Source organism: Heloderma suspectum, chromosome 2 (assembly GCF_057233095.1).
Source record: "Heloderma suspectum isolate Gila_16-S chromosome 2, 16-S_ref, whole genome shotgun sequence".
NCBI lineage: Eukaryota > Metazoa > Chordata > Lepidosauria > Squamata > Helodermatidae > Heloderma > Heloderma suspectum.
In genome coordinates this window covers 281,466,533-281,489,594 of record NC_139459.1, presented here as the reverse complement: position 1 = coordinate 281,489,594, position 23,062 = coordinate 281,466,533, and the positions used below count along the sequence as shown (strand labels likewise).

General features: G+C 43.3%; 3 protein-coding genes across 13 annotated transcripts in view; 2 read left to right on the top strand and 1 right to left on the bottom strand.

The window, feature by feature from the left end:
* Window positions 1-2,297, top strand: part of MST1 (macrophage stimulating 1) — a 35,139-nt gene extending 32,842 nt beyond the window's left edge. For both annotated transcript variants that reach the window (XM_084839615.1, XM_084839614.1), the window contains exons 16-18: window positions 334-440; window positions 1,427-1,566; window positions 1,810-2,297. In XM_084839615.1, the coding sequence (XP_084695741.1) occupies window positions 334-440; window positions 1,427-1,566; window positions 1,810-1,971 (409 nt within the window). In that variant the 3' untranslated portion in view covers window positions 1,972-2,297. The remainder of the gene's footprint in view (window positions 1-333; window positions 441-1,426; window positions 1,567-1,809) is intronic.
* Window positions 110-23,062, bottom strand: part of LOC146354710 (acylamino-acid-releasing enzyme-like) — a 44,074-nt gene continuing 21,121 nt past the window's right edge. For 7 of the 10 annotated variants that reach the window (XM_084839608.1, XM_084839604.1, XM_084839609.1 and 4 more), the window contains 11 exons: window positions 22,596-22,647; window positions 21,775-21,863; window positions 20,400-20,538; window positions 18,394-18,480; window positions 17,930-18,010; window positions 16,470-16,561; window positions 15,193-15,383; window positions 14,778-14,880; window positions 14,124-14,230; window positions 9,506-9,648; window positions 6,897-7,818 (listed from right to left, as the gene is read on the bottom strand). In XM_084839608.1, the coding sequence (XP_084695734.1) occupies window positions 7,793-7,818; window positions 9,506-9,648; window positions 14,124-14,230; window positions 14,778-14,880; window positions 15,193-15,383; window positions 16,470-16,561; window positions 17,930-18,010; window positions 18,394-18,480; window positions 20,400-20,538; window positions 21,775-21,863; window positions 22,596-22,647 (1,110 nt within the window). In that variant the 3' untranslated portion in view covers window positions 6,897-7,792. Of the gene's footprint in view, window positions 6,813-6,896; window positions 9,649-14,123; window positions 14,231-14,777; window positions 14,881-15,192; window positions 15,384-16,469; window positions 16,562-17,929; window positions 18,011-18,393; window positions 18,481-20,399; window positions 20,539-21,774; window positions 21,864-22,595; window positions 22,648-23,062 lie in introns of those variants that run through there. The other 3 variants (XR_014788469.1, XM_084839606.1, XM_084839607.1) reach the window with 3 other exon arrangements.
* On the top strand, window positions 9,812-12,319 carry LOC146354711 (taste receptor type 2 member 134-like). Its single transcript, XM_084839617.1, has one exon. The coding sequence runs from the start codon at window positions 11,370-11,372 to the stop codon at window positions 12,264-12,266; it is 897 nt and encodes a 298-aa protein (XP_084695743.1). The 5' UTR covers window positions 9,812-11,369; the 3' UTR covers window positions 12,267-12,319.

Here is a 23,062-nt window from a genome sequence, read left to right as displayed (position 1 = left end):
GAAAGGCAAGCTTCCCCGAGCTTGCTTTAGCAGAAGGCTCCAGGTTGCAGAATATCATGATGAGTGGGCTTGCTTGGGGTCAGTTCACACAACCATTGAGCTTGCATGGATTAGTTCACTGCTAATGGCCATCTGCAGCTGCTTGCCGCACACAGGATTAATGTTTACAGTGGCGTGCAAAAAGATCAATCCTATGCAGGAAGTCAGCTGCACACCACCAGCTAGCCATAGACATGATGTTGATGCAGTTTGAAGCAACTACTATGTCGCCTCAAGGCCATATGAGCCTGGCTCTAAAATGTCTGGTTTTTCGGCTTCTCTTTCTCTCTGCAGGCCAGCCATTCTGAACCAGCGTGTGGCATTGATCTGTCTCCCACCCAAGCGTTACATTGTGCCCGAGAATACAGAGTGTGAGATCGCAGGATGGGGTGACACCAGAGGTACAATCTCGGGAAATGTAATGACTTAAGGGATGATTATGGGGGGAAGTATTTATTAACTTACTTTGTTTATATAAGACTGTCGAATAATGTTGTTCTCTAGGTGGCTCACAACAAAAAATGCTAAAGTGGAATTAAAAGCATGATATCATAACATAGCAATTTGCAACATTTTTTTCCCACCAAAGGGAAGAATAAAAGCAGGTAACTAAAAATATGCAGCACATAAACAGTGGTTTCAGAACACTAAAATCACAGATTTTTAAAAGGTCTGGGATAATTAAAAACCTAGTGCTGAAATGGCCATTCAGAAGGTGCCAGGCAAGTCCCTCTGAGGACGGCATTCCACAACCATGGTGCCACCACCATGAAGGCCATCTCTCTGGTAGCTACTCCCCTGTCTTCACTTGGCAAGGACACCCAGAGCAGGGGCTCCAAAGATCTTACCGTTTGGGTATACGTGGGAGACGGTGATATTCCAGATATCCTGGTCCCAAGCTGTTAATGGCTTTAAAGATTAAAACCAGCACTTTGAACTGGAGCCAGCAATGGGCTGGAAACGATGGTGTAATATGACTGAATCGACCAGTCCCACTTAATGATCTTGCAGCCCTGTTTTCAACCAACTGCATTTCCCAGACCATTTCCAAAGGCAGCCCCACGTACAATAAATTGCAAAGAAAAAAGGGGGTTGTGGTCTAGCACTCACCCGTCCAGTTACGAGGTTGTTCTGTAATAGCTACGTTGTAGTGATTCCATCTGTTCTCATTTTCTTTCCTTACTGCAGCTGCTGGTATTGGAGTTTGCACTGTGTCCCCCAGGTGACACAGAAAAGTAATGAACATGTTTTCCCCTGTGCCTGACCTTACCTCCGAGTTTGCATGGGCTGCCTCTCTTGACATGGCCCAGCATTAGCAGACCTCCCCCAGGCCATTTCATGTGTTCTAGTGGTACACAACATTAAGACTCTGACTCTGCTCACACAGGTACTGGTAACGAAAATGTCCTCAATGTGGCCAAGCTGCCAGTCATGAGCAATCAAGAATGCAATGTGGCGCTCCGAGGCCGTGTGAAGGAGAGTGAGTTGTGTACAGCACCCCTGCATGTCGGCGTGGGGGCCTGCGAGGTGAGCAGGGTGGGAATTTGGGGGACTGACATGAGCTGCTTACAAAGGCTTGTGAGGTGAAAATGGGAGAAGGATCACAGAGGAGTGTTCGTGAGAAGCAAAAGGAGGACAGAGAGGCAAAGAAGCACCTGCAGAGAGGACTAGGAAAAGCCTGGAAGGATGAGCATTGGGAAATGGTCTAGCAATGTCCCTGGGCTGGGGCATGCTTTTGTTTGAACTGCCTTTCTTTTTTCACTCTTGCAGGGTGACTTTGGGGGCCCTTTGGCCTGCCTGACTCATGACTGCTGGGTGTTAGAAGGTGTGATTACCCCATCCCGTGTATGTGCTCGCAAAGACAAGCCTGCCACCTTCATCCGTGTCTCCCTCTACGTGGACTGGATCAACAAAGTCATGAAGCTGAGCTGAGCTTGCTGGAGTCAGCTCATCCTGAAGTCTCCCCACCCTCTCTGCCTCCTTCTCAGCATCACCCAGGAATGGGCCTTCCCTGCTCATTCCTGAGGTACAAGGTCCTCTGATGGTGATCAATGTGAACTCTGTTTGGAACATGTACAGGTGGAGTCAACTTCTCTTGGCACATGCAAATGGAGTTTTGAAAGAAACGCTACCATAATAACTCGCTTCTCTCCTTCTTTGGGAATAGCTTTTATTGTGAAAACACAGATACAACAATAGAACAAAATGCCAAAAAACAAAATTTGTTTTTGTTTTGTTGAACTACAAAGTGATTTGTATTTGCTTTTTTAAAAATTACACTCCCCCCACAAATAGTAATAAAATGATGAGAACTAAACTTATAAGAAAAAAGAAATCAAAACATCCCTCACTATAGTCCAGACAAATCCAATTTACAATCCTTAGATTACAGGGGTCCCTCAACCTTTTTGGGTCAGTGGGCACATTTGGAATTTTGAGAGTGTCATGGGTGCTCTTACAATTAGGGGGGATTGGGCATTCACAAAATTGTTGCCATGGTAGTTGTGACCAATCATGAAACACCCATTTCCTATAAGGCAAACTGATGAGGTTAAAAGAAAAGTAACCATAGGATTGTGCCCTTGCTGCTTGGACATCCCTGAACTCAGCGGCTTCCAAGATTCCTATGCCCTCCCAGGCTGAAGCCACCAGGCTGAGAGGAGCAGCAGATGCAATCTTTGCCTCCGTGTCCTCCAATCTTTGCTTTTACTAGTTGGGCTTTTCAGCTCCTCTAGCAAGGGTGATTGTGGGTGCAGGGGCGAGGGGGAGAAAGCCCTGGAGGAGGCCCAGGATAAATTGTATCCTGGCCTCTCCAGTCTCCTACCCTCCCTGTCTACTGGAACACCCTCTTCCCCCCTCTCCGAGGTTGATTTTCCACACCAGCTGCAATGGGGCAGGGGTGTATCTCCAAATGCCCTTCCAAGATCGGAGTGCTGTATATGACCAAAGGCGGGGGGGAATTTGAGCCATCCTATAGTCCCTGGGATGCTCGCCTAGGAATCATAGGATTGCTCTCTTAACCATGAACAAGTACAAGGCAAAGTTGGGGTCTGAGCTCCAAAACACAAAAACAATTTCCTGTGCAAACTGTTGAGGCTCAGAGACAAATAACTTGGCCAAGAATGCCACGTGGTACACAGAGGCGTTCTTGGAAATAAAGATGGTGCTGTAGACCGATGCTTTGCTTTGTAGCATGTCAGCCTCCCAGATTAAAAAATAATAATTACAAGATCTAAAAAGGAAAAAATAAGGAGGGGCAGGGAGTCTAGTGGCAAATCTTCTTTAGCTCTATTCAACAGTTGTAAATCTGACCCCCAAAATAGGCTAAGTTGGGTGTGTCAGATTTACAGTTGTAGTACATATCTAAAAGCAATTAGAATTGTGTATCTGTCAGAAACAAAATTACAATTCTGAATCTCTTTACGTAACTGTGACTTAGCTCACAAGTTTTCAAAATCCTGCAATTTCTTCTCAAAGTCCTTGAATTTCCAAAGAACTCTGAAGAGAGAACACTGCCAAGGCTGAGGAAGAAGTTCTGTTAGCATGGGATAGCCTGCTACTATGTAAATGCAGGTTTCACTTATAATTTAGGAGTTCAAGCAAAAGGACGTTTAGACATTTAGGGTGCTTCCACATGAGGCCTTTAATGTGCAACTGTGGTGCCTCACTCATGAAATTTTATGGGGTAGGGTTTCATATGTCATCCATTGTAATCCTCCTGTGTTTTCCCACCACTTCTTCCATCTTTTTTCTTATCATGGAAAATCTGTTAAGAAAGATGAAATAGCTGCGTAATGCCTTCTGATACTTAGCAGTAGGGCCCCTCTGTCTGGAAGCATTCTAATCCAAAGAATGGCTGTAATATCACATAAATGGGAGGGGTGCTCATATACTTCAGAAATGCCCCTCTTCCAATGCAGTCTGTGGCATAATCATATTATGTGGCAAGTACATAAACATACCATGAAAATATGAGGTCTGGCCCCCCACTATCTACATGAACACAGGAAGCTACAGAGCCATGCATTGTGCACAGGATGGAGGCACGGACGTTCAGCAACATTTATGCTACTCATGGCAGGAAAAAAAAATAAACAGGAAGATGCAGTGCAGTTTTCTACCCCTGTCAAATAGGTTAGAGCAGGGGTATTCAATGTGAGGACCATAGGCACCAATGTGCCCCTACGTGACACCTTCCTTGCCCACTACTCCACCTAATTTTTATTTTTTTAAGTATTTTTATATTTTCTTTGAGGCAGCTGGGATTTCTCCAAAGCAAAGTGGGATCCTTTTGCTGCTGCCATCTTAATTTCCCATTAATCCCTCTGGACAGGTTACTTGTCCTTTGTGACTAGCCATGCCCACCCTTTTCATTGTTGCACCCAGGCAGTCTCTCTAATGTTCAAATGGGCCCAAAAGGTTGCTTACCACTGGGTTAAAGGACTAAACTGCTTAATGGATGCAAGCTGTGAGGACCAACACTGGGATAAGGTGTGTGAATGGAAACTCACAGCATTTTTCAAAGATCTATAAAAATAAATACTGTTGCAGCTATTGCACCCTCTAAACATGGAATCCTTTAAATTATGCTGCTTTGGCCTTGAATTAATTCTCATCACAAAAATTCCAAAATTAAACTTGAAAAATGATAGCAATGTAGAACCATTTGTGTGGTCATGATCAGTGACATTGCTCTAGCAAGGATTCTTATGAAAATGTGTAACAAGAGAGCTCTGTTCATTTCCATGGCTTTATGTTCTCTTCCTTAAAACATAAATAATATTCCAACCCCACCCCCGCCTTTCCATCTCTACTTGACAGCGTTGGAAATCCACCCTCTTCCTACACGATAATTCCTTATGCAGGTACTAATTTCTGTTTTGGCCACCTGGTTGGTGTTCCATTGCTGTATTCTAGGACAAACACACTCCAATCACTGCCAATGATATGGAAAAAAGTAACTGGAGAGCCCTGTTGAATTTGAATGGTTTTATGCTTGGCTCCTAATACTGTTTTTTTAATCCCAAAGTTCTGCTACATATACTTTCCATCTCCACTCAACAACTTTGGCAGGGTGTCATGTACTTATACAAAAGCCCATGCAAGAGCTTGAAGATCAGGAGCCATGTTTTCTCCTCTGTGGTTAGTTCTTGCAAGTGGCTTGGTGCTGGTGGGACTCATTTCAATGGTTTTATAGTAAAAGTAATTATCACTGAATGGACCTAAGGTAGGAGCTTGTCCTCGAGAGCACAACTCCTGCTAAGCTTGAGTGAATCTAACGTCTTCTGCACAATCCTTAAGATGCTGATTACTGTTGTACTTCATGGTACTTCTGAGAAGCAGATTTTGTGTGTCTGGGAATTTGTCATTTTGTGCAGATGCTGGTTCAAAGCCTAGCTCTGTGTCTTCTGTTGCAGCAGGATAGTGAACTGCACTCACTACTTCTTCCTCTGGTGCACGCTAAGTTATTGCAGAAGGTGCTGTGGCTTCTTGTGAGTTCCATATTCATCTCATTTATCTCCATCCCTGTTTTCTGGAACATCTCTGTACCACCCCAGAGGAACGGAATCCAGGCTTTGGACATGGACGAAGGAGATATTGAATTTAAGCCTAGTGTCCCCTACCTTGTTCTTTTACTAATTGATTTCTGCTGTCCCCTTACTGTTATTTTACTTTGCTCCATCCTGATGGTTGCCTCATGGTGTAGACATATTTGTCAGATGACAGGCAAAGAATCACATCTTAGCAGTACCCAAATGAAAGCTCCTATCAAGGTAGCTGGGGCAGTAGTAGGCTTCTAGTCCCTTACCTTTCCTTTGCTACAACATACACTTTGCTGATGTTTGATATTATCTCCAAAAACCGTGCAGTTGTGTCAGCACAGATAGTTGTTGCTTTGTTATATGCACTGGTTTAGGCTGCCATCCTGATGGTGCTAAACCCCAAGCTCAAGCAAGCAGACACTCGGCTTCTCGCAGGACCAAGATCTTGGCCTCCCTCCAGCTCATCCACTTGAACATGGATCTACTCCACTCAGTTTTCTGAAGGTACAGAATCACACATCAACACAACAAATGTCTTAGCAATGCCACAGTAGACTTCACCATTCCCTGGAGTGAGGCAGTTTCTGCACCATCGGTGTTGGAGAACTCAGAGAAGGGCAGAAGTAACACAAAACATGGTCGATGCAGTTCATGACTAGACTGTTTTGCACAAGGCATTACGGTGACTCTGTCAGCTGCTTAACACATGGACAAAGGAACAGCATTCTTTTGTAGAAAAGGGAACTGAGTGGGCCACTATACATATCCAGAATACGTCTATCTATGCCTTTTGCTCAGTCCTGTTCCATTTTGAGCTTTATTAAACCACATCCTTAGCAAAGTCTCCTGATACACCATAGGATTGCCTTTTCTCTTTCACTAGTGAGCCCAGCTTTACATTCTTCTACACAATAATGGTTGCAGCAACAAAGGGACACAATAACATCACAAGTTGTGGTTAGCAAGGTGTTCTCATATGAAGGTATCTGAGGCAGTCTAAAAGAAACGGGGGCCTTGCCAACCTCTGAGCGTTTTAGGATGAACAAAAATGTAAAAGGAAGGTAGAATACGCTGCTAGTCTCACACTGTCTTCATTGTCATACTCTGTACCTTGGGTCTTGTGTACAGCCTCACCTCACAAACCATCATTTCCTCTGTCAACTCCATAACACACACCATCTCCTCACTTCAGCATTGCCCTTTCCATGATCTTTCTCCAGACCAAACACCCTGGAAAATATATATATTTTCACTCGTAGGAAGTGTTTTGTTGAAATAGAAGTATAGATACTACATTGCGATATGATAAGTATATGATGTGATACATGGTTTATTATATATTGATAGCTGATTATGTATTGAAATAAAGAAGCAACTTGCACACCTTTAGAGGAATAATGTTACAGAACAAGGAGTACTATTAATGTAGCAGGAGTTCCTGAAGGTATACAGGAAGGCAATATGTTTTACTGAAGAATAGAAGATTATTTATTAGGTGCTAATATAGAAACAATAAAAACAGCTGAGAATATATTCCAAATTGTCTCAAAATCTGTGATGGTTTTTGCTATATAATAAAAGAATCAAGCAATTGGTAATTGAAAATCTATCTTATGCACTAAATGGCAGTGTAATATTAGCGTAGCAGATTTTTGTCCTTGAATGCTTAAAAAATGAAGCAACTAGGATCATTATCCAGTAACTTATTATAATTAAGTGCTAAGCACTCATGAGGCATACTTATAGTGAGTATTATATAATAATTATAACAGATAAGATGGAGGATAAGAATGGAAATTATAGCATGAAATCACTGTTTCTGAAAATGTTGCCATCGGATCTTTTATTCATAAGCATTGCTGTTTTATACACAGACAATTGTGTATTGGAAGATTCAGTACTGTTATTTGCAGACCAAGGATCTTCAGTAACTCTCAAAGAACAGACTCAAGAGAAAAAGACCCGGTATTATTTTTCTGCAACAGACCCATACAGTTAAAAAATCTGCCATTCTTTGACTAGGGCTGCAATCCTATACCACAGAATTCATACTCATTAAACTAAGTGGATCTATTATTTTTGAGTAAATATGCGTAGGATTGTGTTGCAAGGCTGCAATCATATGTACACTTACCTGTGAGTAAGGCTCACTGAGTACAATAGGACTTACTTCTGAGTAAAAATGTTTAGGACTGGACTACATGGTGATATCAAGTAAACCTCTGTTGCATTTTCCCTAATAAGAGAAATGAGGAATTAGTTCTTCTTCTATGGTCATATTTTCCATTTTTGATAAAAGAAAGTTATGTGGACTGAGTAGGCAAAGCTGTTTTAATTATAATGGTAGAGTGTTTAATTTTGGGATGTTATATGCTCTTTATCAGGTACTGGAAGGGTTCTATTTTTAAAAAATCAGAATATTCATTACAGAGTACTGTGAAAAATGTCAAAGTACTGTAATGTGATTTGTCTTTCTCCTTCATTTAAAAACTATAATACTATCAACTCCAGAACATTCTCAGATCATGCCCTAATCTAGGATAAACAGAATTGGACAGTTCTGTGAATCGTTTTAGTCCAACTCCAGTGATTCATTTTATTCCATATTGATTTTACTGGGAGAGGAAATCTCCAAAAAATTCACAAGAAAAGTCTTTTCTTTAATAAATTAATAAAATTAGAGAGAGAAGCTAGCTAAATGTATGAGAATAAACAGCTGCAACGTACAGATGAGGCTTATTCATCAATAAAATATTGTTCTTAAATAAGTAGTTAGATAAGAAAGACTAGTTGTGCTTACTGAAAAAAAAGATTTAGAACATATGAACACACTGATTCAGCAACAAAACTTGTAAACAACTAGAATGTGTAACAAATAACATAATTTCCTTGCCCTGGTTTTAGCAAGGCTGATCTGTGTGCAGATAATTTCTGTATCAGGCCTCTGTGCAGAGAAAGGTTGCTGCATAAAGAGAAAAACCCCGATTGAAGCTATGCTAAATAGATGGTCACTATAGTCAACCATTCAGCTTTGGCCCTTTCCCCAAAAGCTGATCACTAACTCACATTTGCTTGGGGACGAAAGCCTCATCTGTGCTATTCTGTGCACAACATAATACTTTGATCTCTGGATTGTGGCTAAAACATAAGGCACAGAAAGCTCTCAAGAGTATCATACAGTTTTAAAAAGTTGGGCAAACATTTAATAAGTTATTACAAGATATCCAATTCTTTCTATTAAGACCTCCCAAGGAAATTTCTTAATTTGTGATTAGAATTCGATCTTTGAAGAATTTACAAAATATAACAAGTGGAACCTGCAACAAAATATTGCAGTATTTGGAGTGCTCCTGCTCAGGAGTCCAGCTAACCAGCCACGTCCTCTTCCAGGATACTCTATTCCATTCCATCTCCTCCTGCTGCCCCATTTTCCATCCCCTCTTCTCCAATAGTCAGCCAGCAATATGTGGCCACTGAGTATACTCAGTCTTCACTGAGCTGTTTTGGGGTGTCCCCCCACTCCTTTTAGGTGTTTCTCCTACAAGTTTTTTTTGTTTGCTTTTTGCGTTTACTTGTGCAAACCCTGAAGTTCCCTGAAAGGCTGCTGATACTTCTCTCTTGTATGTGGATGATGTCATTCGGACTACATAAAGATCCAGACCTGGATAATGAGTTTGCTATTAGTATGTATTATGATTAGCATGCAGATTTATCTGTTCTTTGCAATATCTCCAGGCTTAGTGACTGAGGAAAACTGTGCACAGTGACATTCCTGGGGAGGATTAAATAAGCACCAATAACTGGGGGAGTTGGGGTGCAGGAAAGAACTCCTGTCAGAATATGAAGGCAAGATCTCTCCCGTGATCTTCATGCAGCAGGGTATGTATATCCACAGACAGTTTGCTTCTCAACAGTTTAGACACCTGTTTTTTCAGCTGGCTGCTGACTTTCAGAGCCTGCTTCCGCAGAAAGATATTGTATGATCCACTGTGCGCAGTTCATAAAGACATCTGCCGCAGCCTCCACTCCACTTATGGTGTGACTCTCTTCTGGATACCACAACAGCCTGCAAAAGGATCAGCAAGAAACACTAGGAGTTGGTACCTGACTACAAATTAACACTTTATTATTACAACAGGCACCTCAACTGCCCTTCTGAGTACTTTGCATTTCCCATGCACTCAAAGCATAAAAATCACTCTTAAATTTATTTTTTTCTCCTTGCCCTGTGTGAAGGCTGCTATCCATATCCCAAGTGCCAAATGAGGCACACAGCCAATGCAAGAATGAGGCTTTTCAAGAATCTAATAAAGGTACTGCTTATTTAACCTTCAGCTGCAATCACAGGGATGCAAATAGATATAGTTACCACCGTGCTGTATCAGGGACACATCTTTTTTCATTTCCTTTTGTGTAAACAGCAGTAAACAAATCTGTGTGTCCTTTAAAATACTAAAGAAACAAAAATCTGTCACAATATGGCAGATGACATATCAATGAAGGCCACAATCCTATGAACACTTATCTAAACGTCTACTGAACATAGTAGGACTAACTTCTAAGTAATGAATGAGATTGGACTGTACGTGTCTGTTGACTCAAAGATACAATTCAAAAATCAAGATCTCTGGTATGGCAACCTTGAGCACAGTCAAAACTCTGTATTTACTCTGAATACATACAGGCAATCAGGTCCTTTGGCTTAACTAAACAGAAGAAATCAAAGTGTTTGACACAGTCTGCTTCCAGACGAAGCTTTTATCACACTATCACCCTGCCTCATTCATGGAACTTTATGTGGGATTCAGATTATGTCAGCTTCCACTCGTTACCCTTCATGCTTTCCCACAGCTTCTTCAGTCTTTTTCCTTACTGCAGAACAAATGTTAGAGAGAAAAAGATAGAATAGCTGCACAATGCCTTCTAATTGTTAGCACTAGGAGCCCTCTATCTGGAAATATGCAGTATTAAAAACTTGTTCTACATTATACTGGGGGCTTATGCAGAGCTGAAGATTTAAGCGAAGTGTGTTCAATGAAACAGCTGTGCTTGTACAGTTCAAGTAGGATGTAGAAATGTGCCTAGCAAAACTTAGCAAAATACAGTAATGTGTTCAACTGTATCTTAGCCAATTCCACTATCAGTTATTGTTCCTTTGTACAATTCTACATCTCTTTTAAAGAAGAAATAACATCTCTCTCTCTCTCTCTCTCTCTCTCTCTCTCTCTGTCTCTCTCGGTATGTGTGTGTGTGTGTGTGTGTGTGTGTATATATAATATATGCAAATAGATGTGTGTCTGTCTGTCAGAGTCATAGCCCAAGACCATAATAGAGAGATGAAGCAACTAGCAATCAATAGGGAAGGTAAACTGCCCTAGCAAAGCCTGCAGAAAGCTTTTAATTATCCCTTTCTAGAGGAGGTTTCCTTGTTTCATCTCCAACTCTGGCCATTCTTCTGGGACAGCTAAAGGGCTTATCTGTGTCAAACCTTCTTATTCGCATAGCCACCAAAACTGAGCACCATCCCCCATTTATAGGAAGACATGAGTCAGGCACTTCTACAAAGTGGGTATCAGCACCATTGTTCCAGACAGAAGCATTATGGAAATGGGTTACATGACAGCCCTACTAATTTGCATAGTTTGATGCATAGTTCATTAGCATAATTCCCAATGCATTAAAAAGGATGCCACAGATCTGCTACCTGCACTTTCCATTCAGCTCAACAATTTTGGTTGGATGAGTGAAGTCCACCTGTATAGCAGGGTCTGTAGATGATCAGGAGATATGTCTACTCTCCAGATAATTGCCTTTCTTGTAGCTGCAGTTGACTTGGCCCTTGGTGGGCTCATCTCCAATGGCTTTATAATTACAGTGATGATCACTGAATGGGCTAAATGCAGGAGCCTCGCTTCCAGTGAACAACTGCTTCTGAGTCTGGGTATATCCAATTTCGGTATTACAGTTTTACTGGCTGCGTTGTCGATCGATGGCCACTTAACCAACTTCAGGAACTACCGCATATTGCAAATATTATGCAGCGTTCTTTTCTTTGTCATATACTCCAGATTCTGGCTCACTGCCTGGCTCTGTGCCTTTTATTGCGTCAAGATAGTGAACAGCAGCCATTCCCTCTTCCTTTGGTGCAAACTGAGGATATCATGGCTCATACCCCAGCTTCTTGTGGGATCTCTAGTTGTCTCCTTGTTTGTTTCCATCTTTTCATCCCAGCATCTTTCTATACAACCCCAGAGCAACACAACAGCCAACATTACAAATGCGACACAAGCAAAGTTATGGATAAACTTTTCCAGTTCTTTCAAAGTTTTGTTTTTAATTATTGGTTCTGGCTGTCCCTTTCTCGTGGTTTCACTTTGCTGCATCCTCATTATTGCCTCACTCTGCCGACATGTCTGCCAGATGACAAGTAAAGAATCCAGGTTTGGGAGCTTCCAAACAGAAGCTCATATCAAGGCAACTGGGACAGTGCTCTCCCTCCTGATGCTTTACCTTTCACTTTATGTGGCAGTGACCTTGTCTATGACTGTACATCTCGAAGAAAGCCAAATCTTTTATTTATTAGTGATTATAGCATACTCTCCTGTTCAGGCTACCATCCTGGTATTGGCTAACCCTAAACTAAAGCAGGCAGCTACACGGATGTTTCCAAGAACAAAGCCTTAACCTCTCAGGACCAAAGTAGATGTAATGCTTGTCATGTATCTTACCCTTGTGTGCTTGACGTTTTAAAAAAATAAATAGGGGGTTATTTGGGGGGCTTGAACCAGATTGGCGCTGTGGTGTGCAGGGAGTGGGACTTTCCTCCTTTGCCCCTGCCATGTCTTGATCGGAATCAGTCCCTCATGTGTCTACTATTCACAAAGAGAGGAAAACTCTAATCAGTGCAAATGGTAGCTTTCCTGCCATTGCTAACACCAGGCATGTGGGAGGGGGGTGAATCTGATTGAGACATAGGAGGGACAAAGGGTAAAAGCCCCCTCCCCCATGCCATGTCCCCCATCCAAGTTGGGATGCCATGCCAGCTATTTAGTTCTTAAAAATCAAGGATGCCAGGGCAAACTACACGACAAACGTCACATCTAGCTTGGTCTTCAGAAGCTCATCCACATGAAAGGGAATGTTCTCCAAGTGGCATTGATGTGTTTTCTCTAAGTGCAGCAGATCTATTCATTTAGCCTAGTTCAACCATTTCTAATTTCAGTCAGAAATGCCAGCTTATGACACCAAAAGATGCAATCTCTGAATTGATGCACAGGTAACAAAGAATAATGGAGGAAAAGTTCACAAGTGATGGTTGGTGAAAGCCCCTAACTATGGACTTTTAGGCCAAGATGTTACAATTTCTACAAATTGCTACTAAACACAGAGACTGCAATTGACAAATCCAAAGACTGAGTACTTGTATGGTCATCACAACTCCAAGGATTGCTTTGGGCTTTGTTAAATCATTTATTTAGCAAAAACCTATTCCAGCCTACTCTATCCTGGACCTTTCTCTGCTTTCTGCTATCGGCTAGCTATCCTTTCCCTGCTACCCCTTCAAATGGGCCCTCTCCTCTGCTTTCACCTTTGTTCCATCTGTCTAACTTGGGACCTTTATACATAATCATTCAAATCATGCCCCAGCCTAACTTTCAACATAATGTAATCCTCCTGCATGTGATTCTTCATTATCAACAAAAATCACATCCACAGGTAATAAACATAAGTATTCTGTACACTTGGGGATACAGCCTTGCTGTTGCTCATTTAGCCTCATTTTGCAAATCAGATACTTGTCCCTTAAGTTGAGACAATACTGGGAATTTCTTGGTGCTGATCTTGCCTGTTCTGTAATTGTTCAACTTTAGATTTGTCTTATATTACATTATTTTCCTGCTATTTCATTTTAGAATAAAATGTGCCATGTACCCATACAAAAATTATCCCATAGAGTATCAAAATTCTGTGTAATTGCTTAAAAGAGTGGCAAGTTATCAGATGGTCAATAAGGAGTGGTATACAAGTCTGAGAGGTTTCTTTCCTTTGGCTGAAATGGGAGACTGTGATTCACCAGCACCATCTGCTGGATAGCCTGCTGCTTCCTCCAATAAGAAACCTCATTCGGCCAGTAGCAAACAAGCAAAAGAGGGCAGGAATGGTATAAACAAAATACCGAGAAATTTCCTCTCAAATACCCATGCTCGGTCTCCACAGTTAAGAGGTGGCCTTGGCCAAATATAAGGAAAAAGGCTGAGGACAAGCCAGAGCAGTCACACATATGCAATGAGAAAGGCTTGGAGGAAGAGTGCTGGCACGTTTGAGGGACAGACAGATTGCACAAGACCCCCTCCCCAAAAATGTATCCCCCAAATGTGCCTGCCCTCAGATCCAGTTTTGCTTCTCCAGGGATTTGTAGAATCCTTTGCAAAACATTCTAGGAGAAGAAGGCTTAGCCTCTGGGCATGGGACTCTGTTCAAACAAGAACGTCAAGGTTGCCTGCTGCATATTTGGGTTTGCAGACCAGGCTGAGAACTCACCGCGTGGGGATACCTCTGGCTCGCAGCACACGATAATATTCCATAGCTTGGTATGGAGACACTCGCCGGTCCCTGCCACCCACACATAGCAGCAGTGGGGCTTGCACCTGTAGGAGAGGGAGCAGCTATTGTGTGATGTCACGTGGAGCCAAGTAGCGAAATTTGTTGATAGTTTTCACGAAAAAAAAAATGCTGTGCCAAGAAAAGTCAAATTCTGCAATTATATAAACCATGCCAATTAAGCTACTAGTACATCATTGCTGTTTTAGCTTCTGCTATACATAGAATGAGTCAAGGGCGCTCATATTGCTATTAAGGGCAGTGAGATTACACACACAAATGCATTCACACAAAATCCTACTGAGCTCTTCCTCTGGCTGCTGAGATTTCAGGAAGCATTTCCCACAAACATTCATGTCCGTTCATAGCCATAAGGGCTAGAAACTTGCTATTTTTAACATGAACAAGGAGATTCTCAAGTTGATGAATTGTACACCCCAGGTCTAGATTATGCACTAATGCAGGGCTGGTGCTGAATTGTGGGGATACACACAGCCCTGCACGTGGCACAATGAGGGGGAAAAGCCCCCACAAGGCACTTATTAGAGTTGCAAGTGCTGCAGCCAATGGTCACTTCCACTAGCTGGCTCGTACCTTTGCAGCATGAGTTATGGGGGAGCTGAGAAGCATGGCAGCCAGATCTTCTTCAGTGGGAATCCGCTCAAAGCAATATGGCAGACCAAGAGCTGCGTACCGCCTGTGGGAATGGAGCAGCCTATTAGCCTCATGCCCAAATTCCAGAACTCTAGCAAGGAGCCAAACAACACAATCTCCAATGGTGAGAATGGCATTTGTGGAACGGGTCAGAGGGAAAGGAGGGTGAATTCAACCTGAAAGTAGAGGAGCAGGGAGACTGACTCATGAGCTGAGACAGGATGAGGAGAGATGGGTGTGTGAAAAAAGCTGAGAGGTGGGAACAGGTTTGTGACAGATAGAAGGACTTAGGATAAGATAAGTCAGGCTCTTGGGTTGGGCAAGGCGAAAAGACTGGGGAAGGTAAGTTCCTTACCAGTCAGGGATGTCAGAGGTCCCCAGCAGAGTGGCCATGTTGATGACAGGGCTTCTGACTGCACAGACTTTGTACTTCTCTGGGTATCGGCCGATCAAATGGCAACACACAAAACCACCATGAGAGCCTCCCAACAAGGCGATTCTATTTGGGTCCAGGGGCTCCATCTGCAGTGCCAATTCCACTGCTAGCTGTGAGAGCAGAACCAAGCAAAAGTCAGCTGTATTCTCAGAGTCTGCTGCAAACCCAGATCCAGTGCAGTTGGGAGCGCCTCTGGCAGGGGAGGGGAATGTAGCCCTCAAAACTGGACTGGTCTGACATATCCACTCACATCCATTATTTGCACAACACAGAGGAATGAAATTCTTGAGGGAAGGTGGCAGAGAGATGCTGATAGGACTATGGGAACCTGGAGATGTCTGGTTTGTGCTCTTGGATTCAAGGTACAGGGTCTGCTGTTCAAACAACTTGTCTCACACCCAACCAAGAAGACTCATGCAATCCATCAAGCTGGCTGGGGTGATGTTGCCAGGAGGACCTAGCACATGCAGCTGTGATGAGAGGCAAAAACAGATGGCGTGGAAGAGATGGTCCCGGTACAGGCAGAGGACCATAGTATATTCCAGATGTGCCTTGCAATAACCAGAACTGTGAAAATGCCCGCCTCCTGACATAAAGGGGACTTGTATGATCCTGACTTAGACCTGTGAAATCATTAAGATCTTCAGAGGCAGCCTTGCTGGATGTACTGCGCCCTGCAGATTGCCATCTTGCAGCAATCTGGAAGCAGGTCTTCTCCATGGTGGCACACACTTTAAGGAATGCCTTTCCTCCTGGTATTTGGGAGGCACCAAAGGTAATGTGCTTTAGGTGCCAATTGAAGACCCATCTCGTTAGGCCTTCCCTGATTGATTGTGCTGCCCAGCCTGTTCGTTATTTAAAGTACTGTGAGTTTTAGTCTTAATGTTTTTATCAAAGTTTTATAGAAATGTTTTAGCAATTATTATGTATGTTAATTATATTTTTAATGTCTACCACAATGTATTGTAATATATTTAATGTATTTTAATCTCCTTGAAAACCACTAAGGGATGTTTTTAAAAATGGAAAATGGTATATAAGTCTATTAAAAAATAAATAAAAATAAAAGATGGGAACCCTGCTGTTATAAACAGGACAAATCGATATGCAATGTGATGTTGTCATTTGTCTTATCAAAACCTGGCCCTAGTCCAGGTTTCTTGCACTGAATGGGAGGGGAAAGAAAAGGGTCTGACCTGAGTGTCCTCCACATCTTGCACCCCCACGTGGGAGATCAGTGAGTCGATGCTGGCCTGACCAAAGCCCAGGGAGCCCCTGTAATTCACTGCTTAAACAAAGACAAATTATAAAAGTGAGTGGGTCCTGGCTTCAAGCCATGTCCAGAGCATTCTGCACCCATGAGGATGCTCAGCAGCAAGCAGCTGACAGTGGGACAGCCTCCCCAACCCTGTTGCTTGCTACAGTTTGTTCCTGGTTTCCAAACTGGGACTGTAGGGAGAACGTAAACTGGTTTAACAGTGTTTTAACCAACCAGGGAGTCCCCTTTCAAATGGGGTGCACAGGTGGAGGAAAGAAGGAGAGGAGGGTGGACTCAAGCTCATAGTTCATTCCAGTCCAACAAACCCTGGTTCATGAGCTTTGGCCTTCAGTAGTGAATAAATCTATCTATTCTTTCAATCTCAGGCTAATGCACTCAAGGGAAATTATTCATAGGAGGAGCCGAAGAGGATTCAGCCTGATGCTCAAAGAGCACATATGGAGTGAGCTGTGCTACCGAGCCAAAAAGAGGACAACAAAGCAGGAAATGAGCAGGGAGACAATGGGAAAGTGGTGGGTTTTCTTGGGAGGGAAGTATTTCCACACTGGGCTCAGGGTGTGGAACATTCTCCTTCTATAAGCCTTTGGTTTTAGCTCCTTGGGCTCCATGGTTTCCCCTCATCCTGTCCTTCTAGGCCACTCTATGGGGAATCGCGTGTTCGTTTTGCCCCTTCTGCCAGGACACACAGAGGCTACTTCACCGTCCTTTGTCATGCTGCATATCCAACTGGTAGAGGTATTTCTCAGGCAGAATAATTGATCAGTTAATGGAAAATCTAGCTTAAACCAGGGGTGCTTCTAGACAGAAGGCTCCTAAGCACTACTAATTAGAAGGCACTGTGCAGCTATTCTGTCTTTTTCTCTTTAAGAGATTTTCTGCAGTAAGAGAAAAGATGAAAGAACAGTGAGAAAACATGGGATGGTTACAAGTGGAAGACAATGATGTTTGGACCCCACCGTAAAATTTCATGTATGGGGCAGGACAATCAATCAATCAATCAATCAGATAGATAGATAGATAGATAGATAGATAGATAGATAGATAGATAGATAGATAATAAATAAAAAATAAATGGTGCCATAAAAGCCTTGTCTACAAGCAACCCAGCTCTGGAGGGTTGGGAATAACTTCCTGGGCCATTAATGCGGGGGAGGGGGAGGACTGGGGCAGTAGAGGAACCACAGGGTTCTTCTCAGGGGTCTGCATGGCTATCCTTCTGAAGCAAGGTTCCCCACCCCCCTCCCATCCATTACATAACTGTCTGAAGTACTGCACACTCAGGACTGTTGCACAAACAGTAAAACACATGCACTGACTATCTGGATAAGTCCTCAGTGCAGCAAGGGGAAGTAAATGCAGGATTCTTGAGCTACTCACCCAGGAGCACAGCAAAACCCAACTGGCAGAGACATGCCATGGTTGGATGCCAACAAGCATCAAAGACAGCATGTGGGCCACCTGGAAACAGAATGACACAACTGTATAGGAAAGGGCCAGGGCATCTTCAGATTCTGGAAAACAGCTCTGAGAAGCCAGCACTATCATACATCCCCTTCCCTAGCAGGAGCTGAGAGATCCAGGGTTCTGGGAAAAGGAGAGACCAGGCTATAGGGTGGAAGTATAGGAGTGGCCATGCCCATCAAAGCACTTTTTTCCCCCTTCAGATTTCAGAAGGACTCAAGATTTCCTCTCTCCTAAGGGAAAACAGAAAATGAAATTATGGCCATCTTTGACGGTCCCTTAACAAAAAATGGAAAGAACCAGGAAGCATGGGATTAACTGTCAGGGCATGGTTTAAGAAGAGCTTATTCAGCCAACAGAGCAGAGCTGCTATGACTCACCATGTGGAGAAACGATAAGGGGAAAGGCCTTTTCCCCTTGTTTGCGTCCTTGAGGGCTCAGCAACAGGGCTTCAAATGCCTGGCCAGCTGCAAGGAAGGCCACAAGTTAGCTGCTGAACATGAGCTTCCAAGCAGCCTCAGGGGAGGCAACCTGCAATCCATGGCTCTACATGCATGCCTCCTTCCCCATGCATCTTTCCCTTTCCATGTAAAGCTTGCCACCTGTTCAGAGTCCCTACGATAAGAGGCCTCAAGATTTTCTCTCATGTTATGCAAAGCCAGCCCAAGATATTTTTGCTCCTAAGAGAGAAAATCCAAATCCCACCTCCATCCCGGTAAAGTAATATAAACCTGCTTCCCTTTAATGATGCTCCAAATCTCTGCTGTTGCACTCTGCTTGGTGCTAGGCCAGCCCAAATATTATGCCTGAGGAAATCAGACCTCGTTACACTTCAGACTTCTATTCTCTATTTCATAACAGCCAATACAACACCAGTAGGATATTGTCAAGGGCTCCTTGGAGGGCTCTCTCAGTCTAATCCAGTAGCCAAGTCCAGACGCAGACAAAGGGATTCTTTTCAAAGCTTTATTCTTCTTTTACAACTTACAACTCTACAGGTAGCAACTAGATCTGAGCAGCAGCATCCCTATGCCCTAAGTTGGAACAGTTGCTCCCCGTTTGAAAAGCAATTACTGGCAGACCCCTGAATATAAGGACTAGGGAGAATCCCTCCCCTTTTCCCTTGGATCCTCTGGGCGCAACCGTTCTTTTGAGCGCCAACCGGGCGCTACGCGTCCTTTCTGCGCTCTCCATTTGGTGCCGCTCTCTGCGCCACGCATCCAACCAGTCTGCTATCGGTGCTGGGTCACTCCCTGGACTGCTTTCTAATCTAGGAATGTGGGTGGGAGGAATCTCTGTCAGCTGCGGGCCCTGGGAAAAAGGGGCGCGCTCCTCTCCCAGGAGCGACTGCTCTTCCTCCGAATCAGAACTACTCTGGGATTCTATGGGCTCAGTGTCCACCCTGACAGATATATCGAGTTCCAACCTGTCTCACCCCTAAATGAGAATACAAGATGGGAAAGCTGCCTACATCAGCATTTCTTTCAGTGCAATGCCAGGCCCTTCTCATATGTCTTCTACAGCTCAAGCATCATAGTAAAACTTTGGACCAAGAATCCAGGCCCATCAAATTCTTATTCATCCTGTTTATCCCCATTTGGATTGCTCCAGAACTCAGAGCAAGGTGATGAATCTATCCCATGTTTCTATGTCAAGATCAGACTTAACTTTAGCCAGATGTCAAGAAATGAATTAATAAAGGATGTTGCTTTCCTATGCTGTAGCCCTCATCAGTGAAACAACAACAGGAAGGCACTCCAATCCCAAAAGAAAAACAGAAGCATTTAGAGATAGTCCCTGGGAAACTGTGCATGAAAAATGTGGTGGTTTGACTTTTGAGAAAAGCCCTGGATGTTGATTATATGCACCTGTGGGAGAGAAAGATAAAGATTGGGGGAGGGCTTAATGGTAATCGTTGAAGGTGATACAGATAGTGCTGGTAAAAGCTGTTTGGTGGTTTGGCATTTCTAATATGGGAGGGGTTTTTATGTTATTGATAATAGAATGTTATTCTTCATAAATATGAATGTATTTATTTGTATTTTGGCCATGGTGTTGTGCTACAGTCTGTTTGGCTTTTATGTAAGAATGTTTTTACATTTCTCTATTTTATTATGTTGCAAGCAGCCCCTGAAGAAGGAAACTTGTTCTCCAAAATGCTGGGCAAGCACATAATAAAACAGACATTTTTGTGACTGTCAATTTTTTTCTCTTTGTAGCCCTCACCACCACCACAAGCCTGGCTGTTCCCCCTAATCTGCATTTTGCTAGACCGCTGTCTAGCCCCATTTAGGACCAACTAACTGCAAAACACACAATAAATTCCATCCGCCTGGGTAAAGGAGTCGTGGGCCTGGATGCAGGCTCCGTGCTTCTGCTTCCTTACCGTAGGGGCTGCCCTCCTCGGACACAGGAGGATGAACTGTGAGGATTTTCCATTCCATATCTGGCAGCACAGAGGCTTCCTCCACACTTATCCATTGCAGTTCCAGCTCACTCCCTGCAGGGGGAAGCACGCCCACCTTCTACAAAATATAGAATATTCTGTTATTAGGAGCCGCAGGTTGTAGTGTTGCACACTCTTACAAGATCTCCTAGCATTATAAGTGGCCTATATGGCGGTAACTTTATTCTCAAGGGTTTATGTATCTGTTGCAAAGCATGAGGGGATTTGCTTGCTGGCATCTTTCTTGATGGTTGTATTCAAATATGTCCAACTGTCATGACAAACCATGGTTTGTTTTTTATATCTGAACCTATATTGGTTCACAAACCATGGGCTTGTGAGGAGCTGCCACATTAAACCACATTTCAAAGCTGGTTTGCAAACCTGTTTGCAGTAAAGGTGGTCTGCCATGTTATCTGAATTCACAAACCATTGTCAAACCAGTTATTGCTATTGCTCCAGCTCAAGAGGTGGCTGCACCATAGAGACAGGAGTAAATATCTGAATTTAGGAAGCTGAGTAGAAAGCAGATGGAAAACAAAAGCAGACAAGAAGCTCAAGAAAACATGGTTTGCTCGCTGTATGTCTGGAAGCTCAAAGCATGGTGTGGGCTTTTAACTATGATTAGCATAAATCGTGGTTTGTATGATGTCTAAATTGAGCCTGTGTCTTTTATGAGCCTATATTCTGAGGACAAGGTCCATGTGCACCAGAGTTTGGGCTGAGGGGTCTTTTTGAAGGCATTGGCTAACTCACACTGTTGACTGTCTTTACGTTCTTCTCTATCATCCCAGAGTGCAGGACACGGAATAATGGGCTCAAGTTACAGGAAGCCAGATTCCGGCTGAACATCAGGAAAAGCTTCCTGACTGTTAGAGCAATACGACAGTGGAACCAACTACCTAGGGAGGTAGTGGGCTCTCCCACACTGGAGGCGTTCAAGACGAGGCTGGACAGCCATCTGTCAGGGATGCTCTGACTTGGATTCCTGCATTGAGCAGGGGGTTGGACTCGATGGCCTTGTAGGCCCCTTCCAACCCTACTATTCTATGATTACTGTACATAGTTAATTAAAGCAAATTAGTTTAAGGAAATATCTGTATTTTATTTCTGAGGGAGGGGGCAAAAACCTTCCTAAAACATTTATCTAGGAAGAGGTCGCACACAAAATATTTCCACGTGCGAGCAGTATAGAAAAGAGCACAGCAAAGATGCTAGCTCAACACTAGCCTTTGCTGATTTTATCATGGTCCAAAAAAAGGGAAATGGAAGCTTGCAGCAACCCACACCTTGACCTGCAAGGAAAGTTTCTTACCAGGCTTGGAGGGCAATTGGGAGATGAACAGCTCACTACCAGGAGATCCTGATGAATTCCCAGCAGAGTCCAGCTACCTTCTGGTGTGCCTAGTGTGGGGCACCGAGAAGACTGCTTAAGATTTATCTGGGCTGTCAGTTGAAAAGCTAATTGTCACATTTCGGGAGCAAAAACGAAAGTAAGAAAGCAGCTACACAGGAGGCTTACTGATCCCAAACCACGGCAAGCTGGTTCTGGAGCAGTAGCAATTGTATGCACAGAGAATAGTGATAGTCTAGCACCAAACTTTCAGCAGCTTCATTGACCTCAGAAGAGGACCCCCTATAAGTCTAAGAACTAGATCTGGCATCATGGCTTAGTAGTAGGCTGATGGTAGCACTCTCTACTGATAGGTCTTGTTGAGAATGTAGCAAGACTATAGGAAGCAGAAGAACTAATCTGTGGCCATTACAGCTGCAGCCTTTTCCAGGGATGCTTCAAGATGGACAGTTCCAATCAAAAGGCATTGTGTAGCTATTTTGCCTTTTCTTCCTTAACGGATTTTTTTGTGGAAAGAAAAAAGATGGAAGAGGCAGAAAAGTACAGGAGGATTACAAGTTGAAGATGATGTTGCCTGGATGCACCAAAACATTCCATAAATGAGACAGGGCGATAGTATGCTAGAAGCCTTGCCTGGAAACACCCTAGGAGATAATAGAGCTCTGTGAAATGGGCAGAAGTACTAGATTACAAGAGCTCTTGCTATTTTTTCTGGTGTTTGGAACAGATCTCAGCAAATACAATACAGCTCCTGCAGCCTACAAACTACGATCTGATTATACCTGCTGTAATTGACTTCACACTCCCCAGTTTGGTATCCACAACCAGCAGCTCCTGCAACAGATGGTAAAGGAAGACTATGAATGGGAAAGTGGCTGTTCAGCTACAGAAACCCATTAAAACCTAATAGTAGGAAAGGCTTTTCTCACATTTCCCTCCCCATCCAGATACAGGTCTGAGAGCAATCATATGTGGGCACTTTGCCCCACACATCCTCTCAGGGGAGGTAAAACGTTCCATAGATCTATCTAGATCTCAAATTTGAGCCTCCAGCCTCTTCCTATCTAATTTCAATAGACAGGACTCTTTACAGTCACCCTTATCTTATAAGCAATTTCAGGTTCAGCAGACATGGCTCACTTTCCCCCATTGTAAATAATGTTTGTCTCTCACATTTCTGGAAACCCATGTAATATAATGATTAGGGTGCTTTATTAGGCCATGGAAAACCCAGGTTCAAATCCTTGTT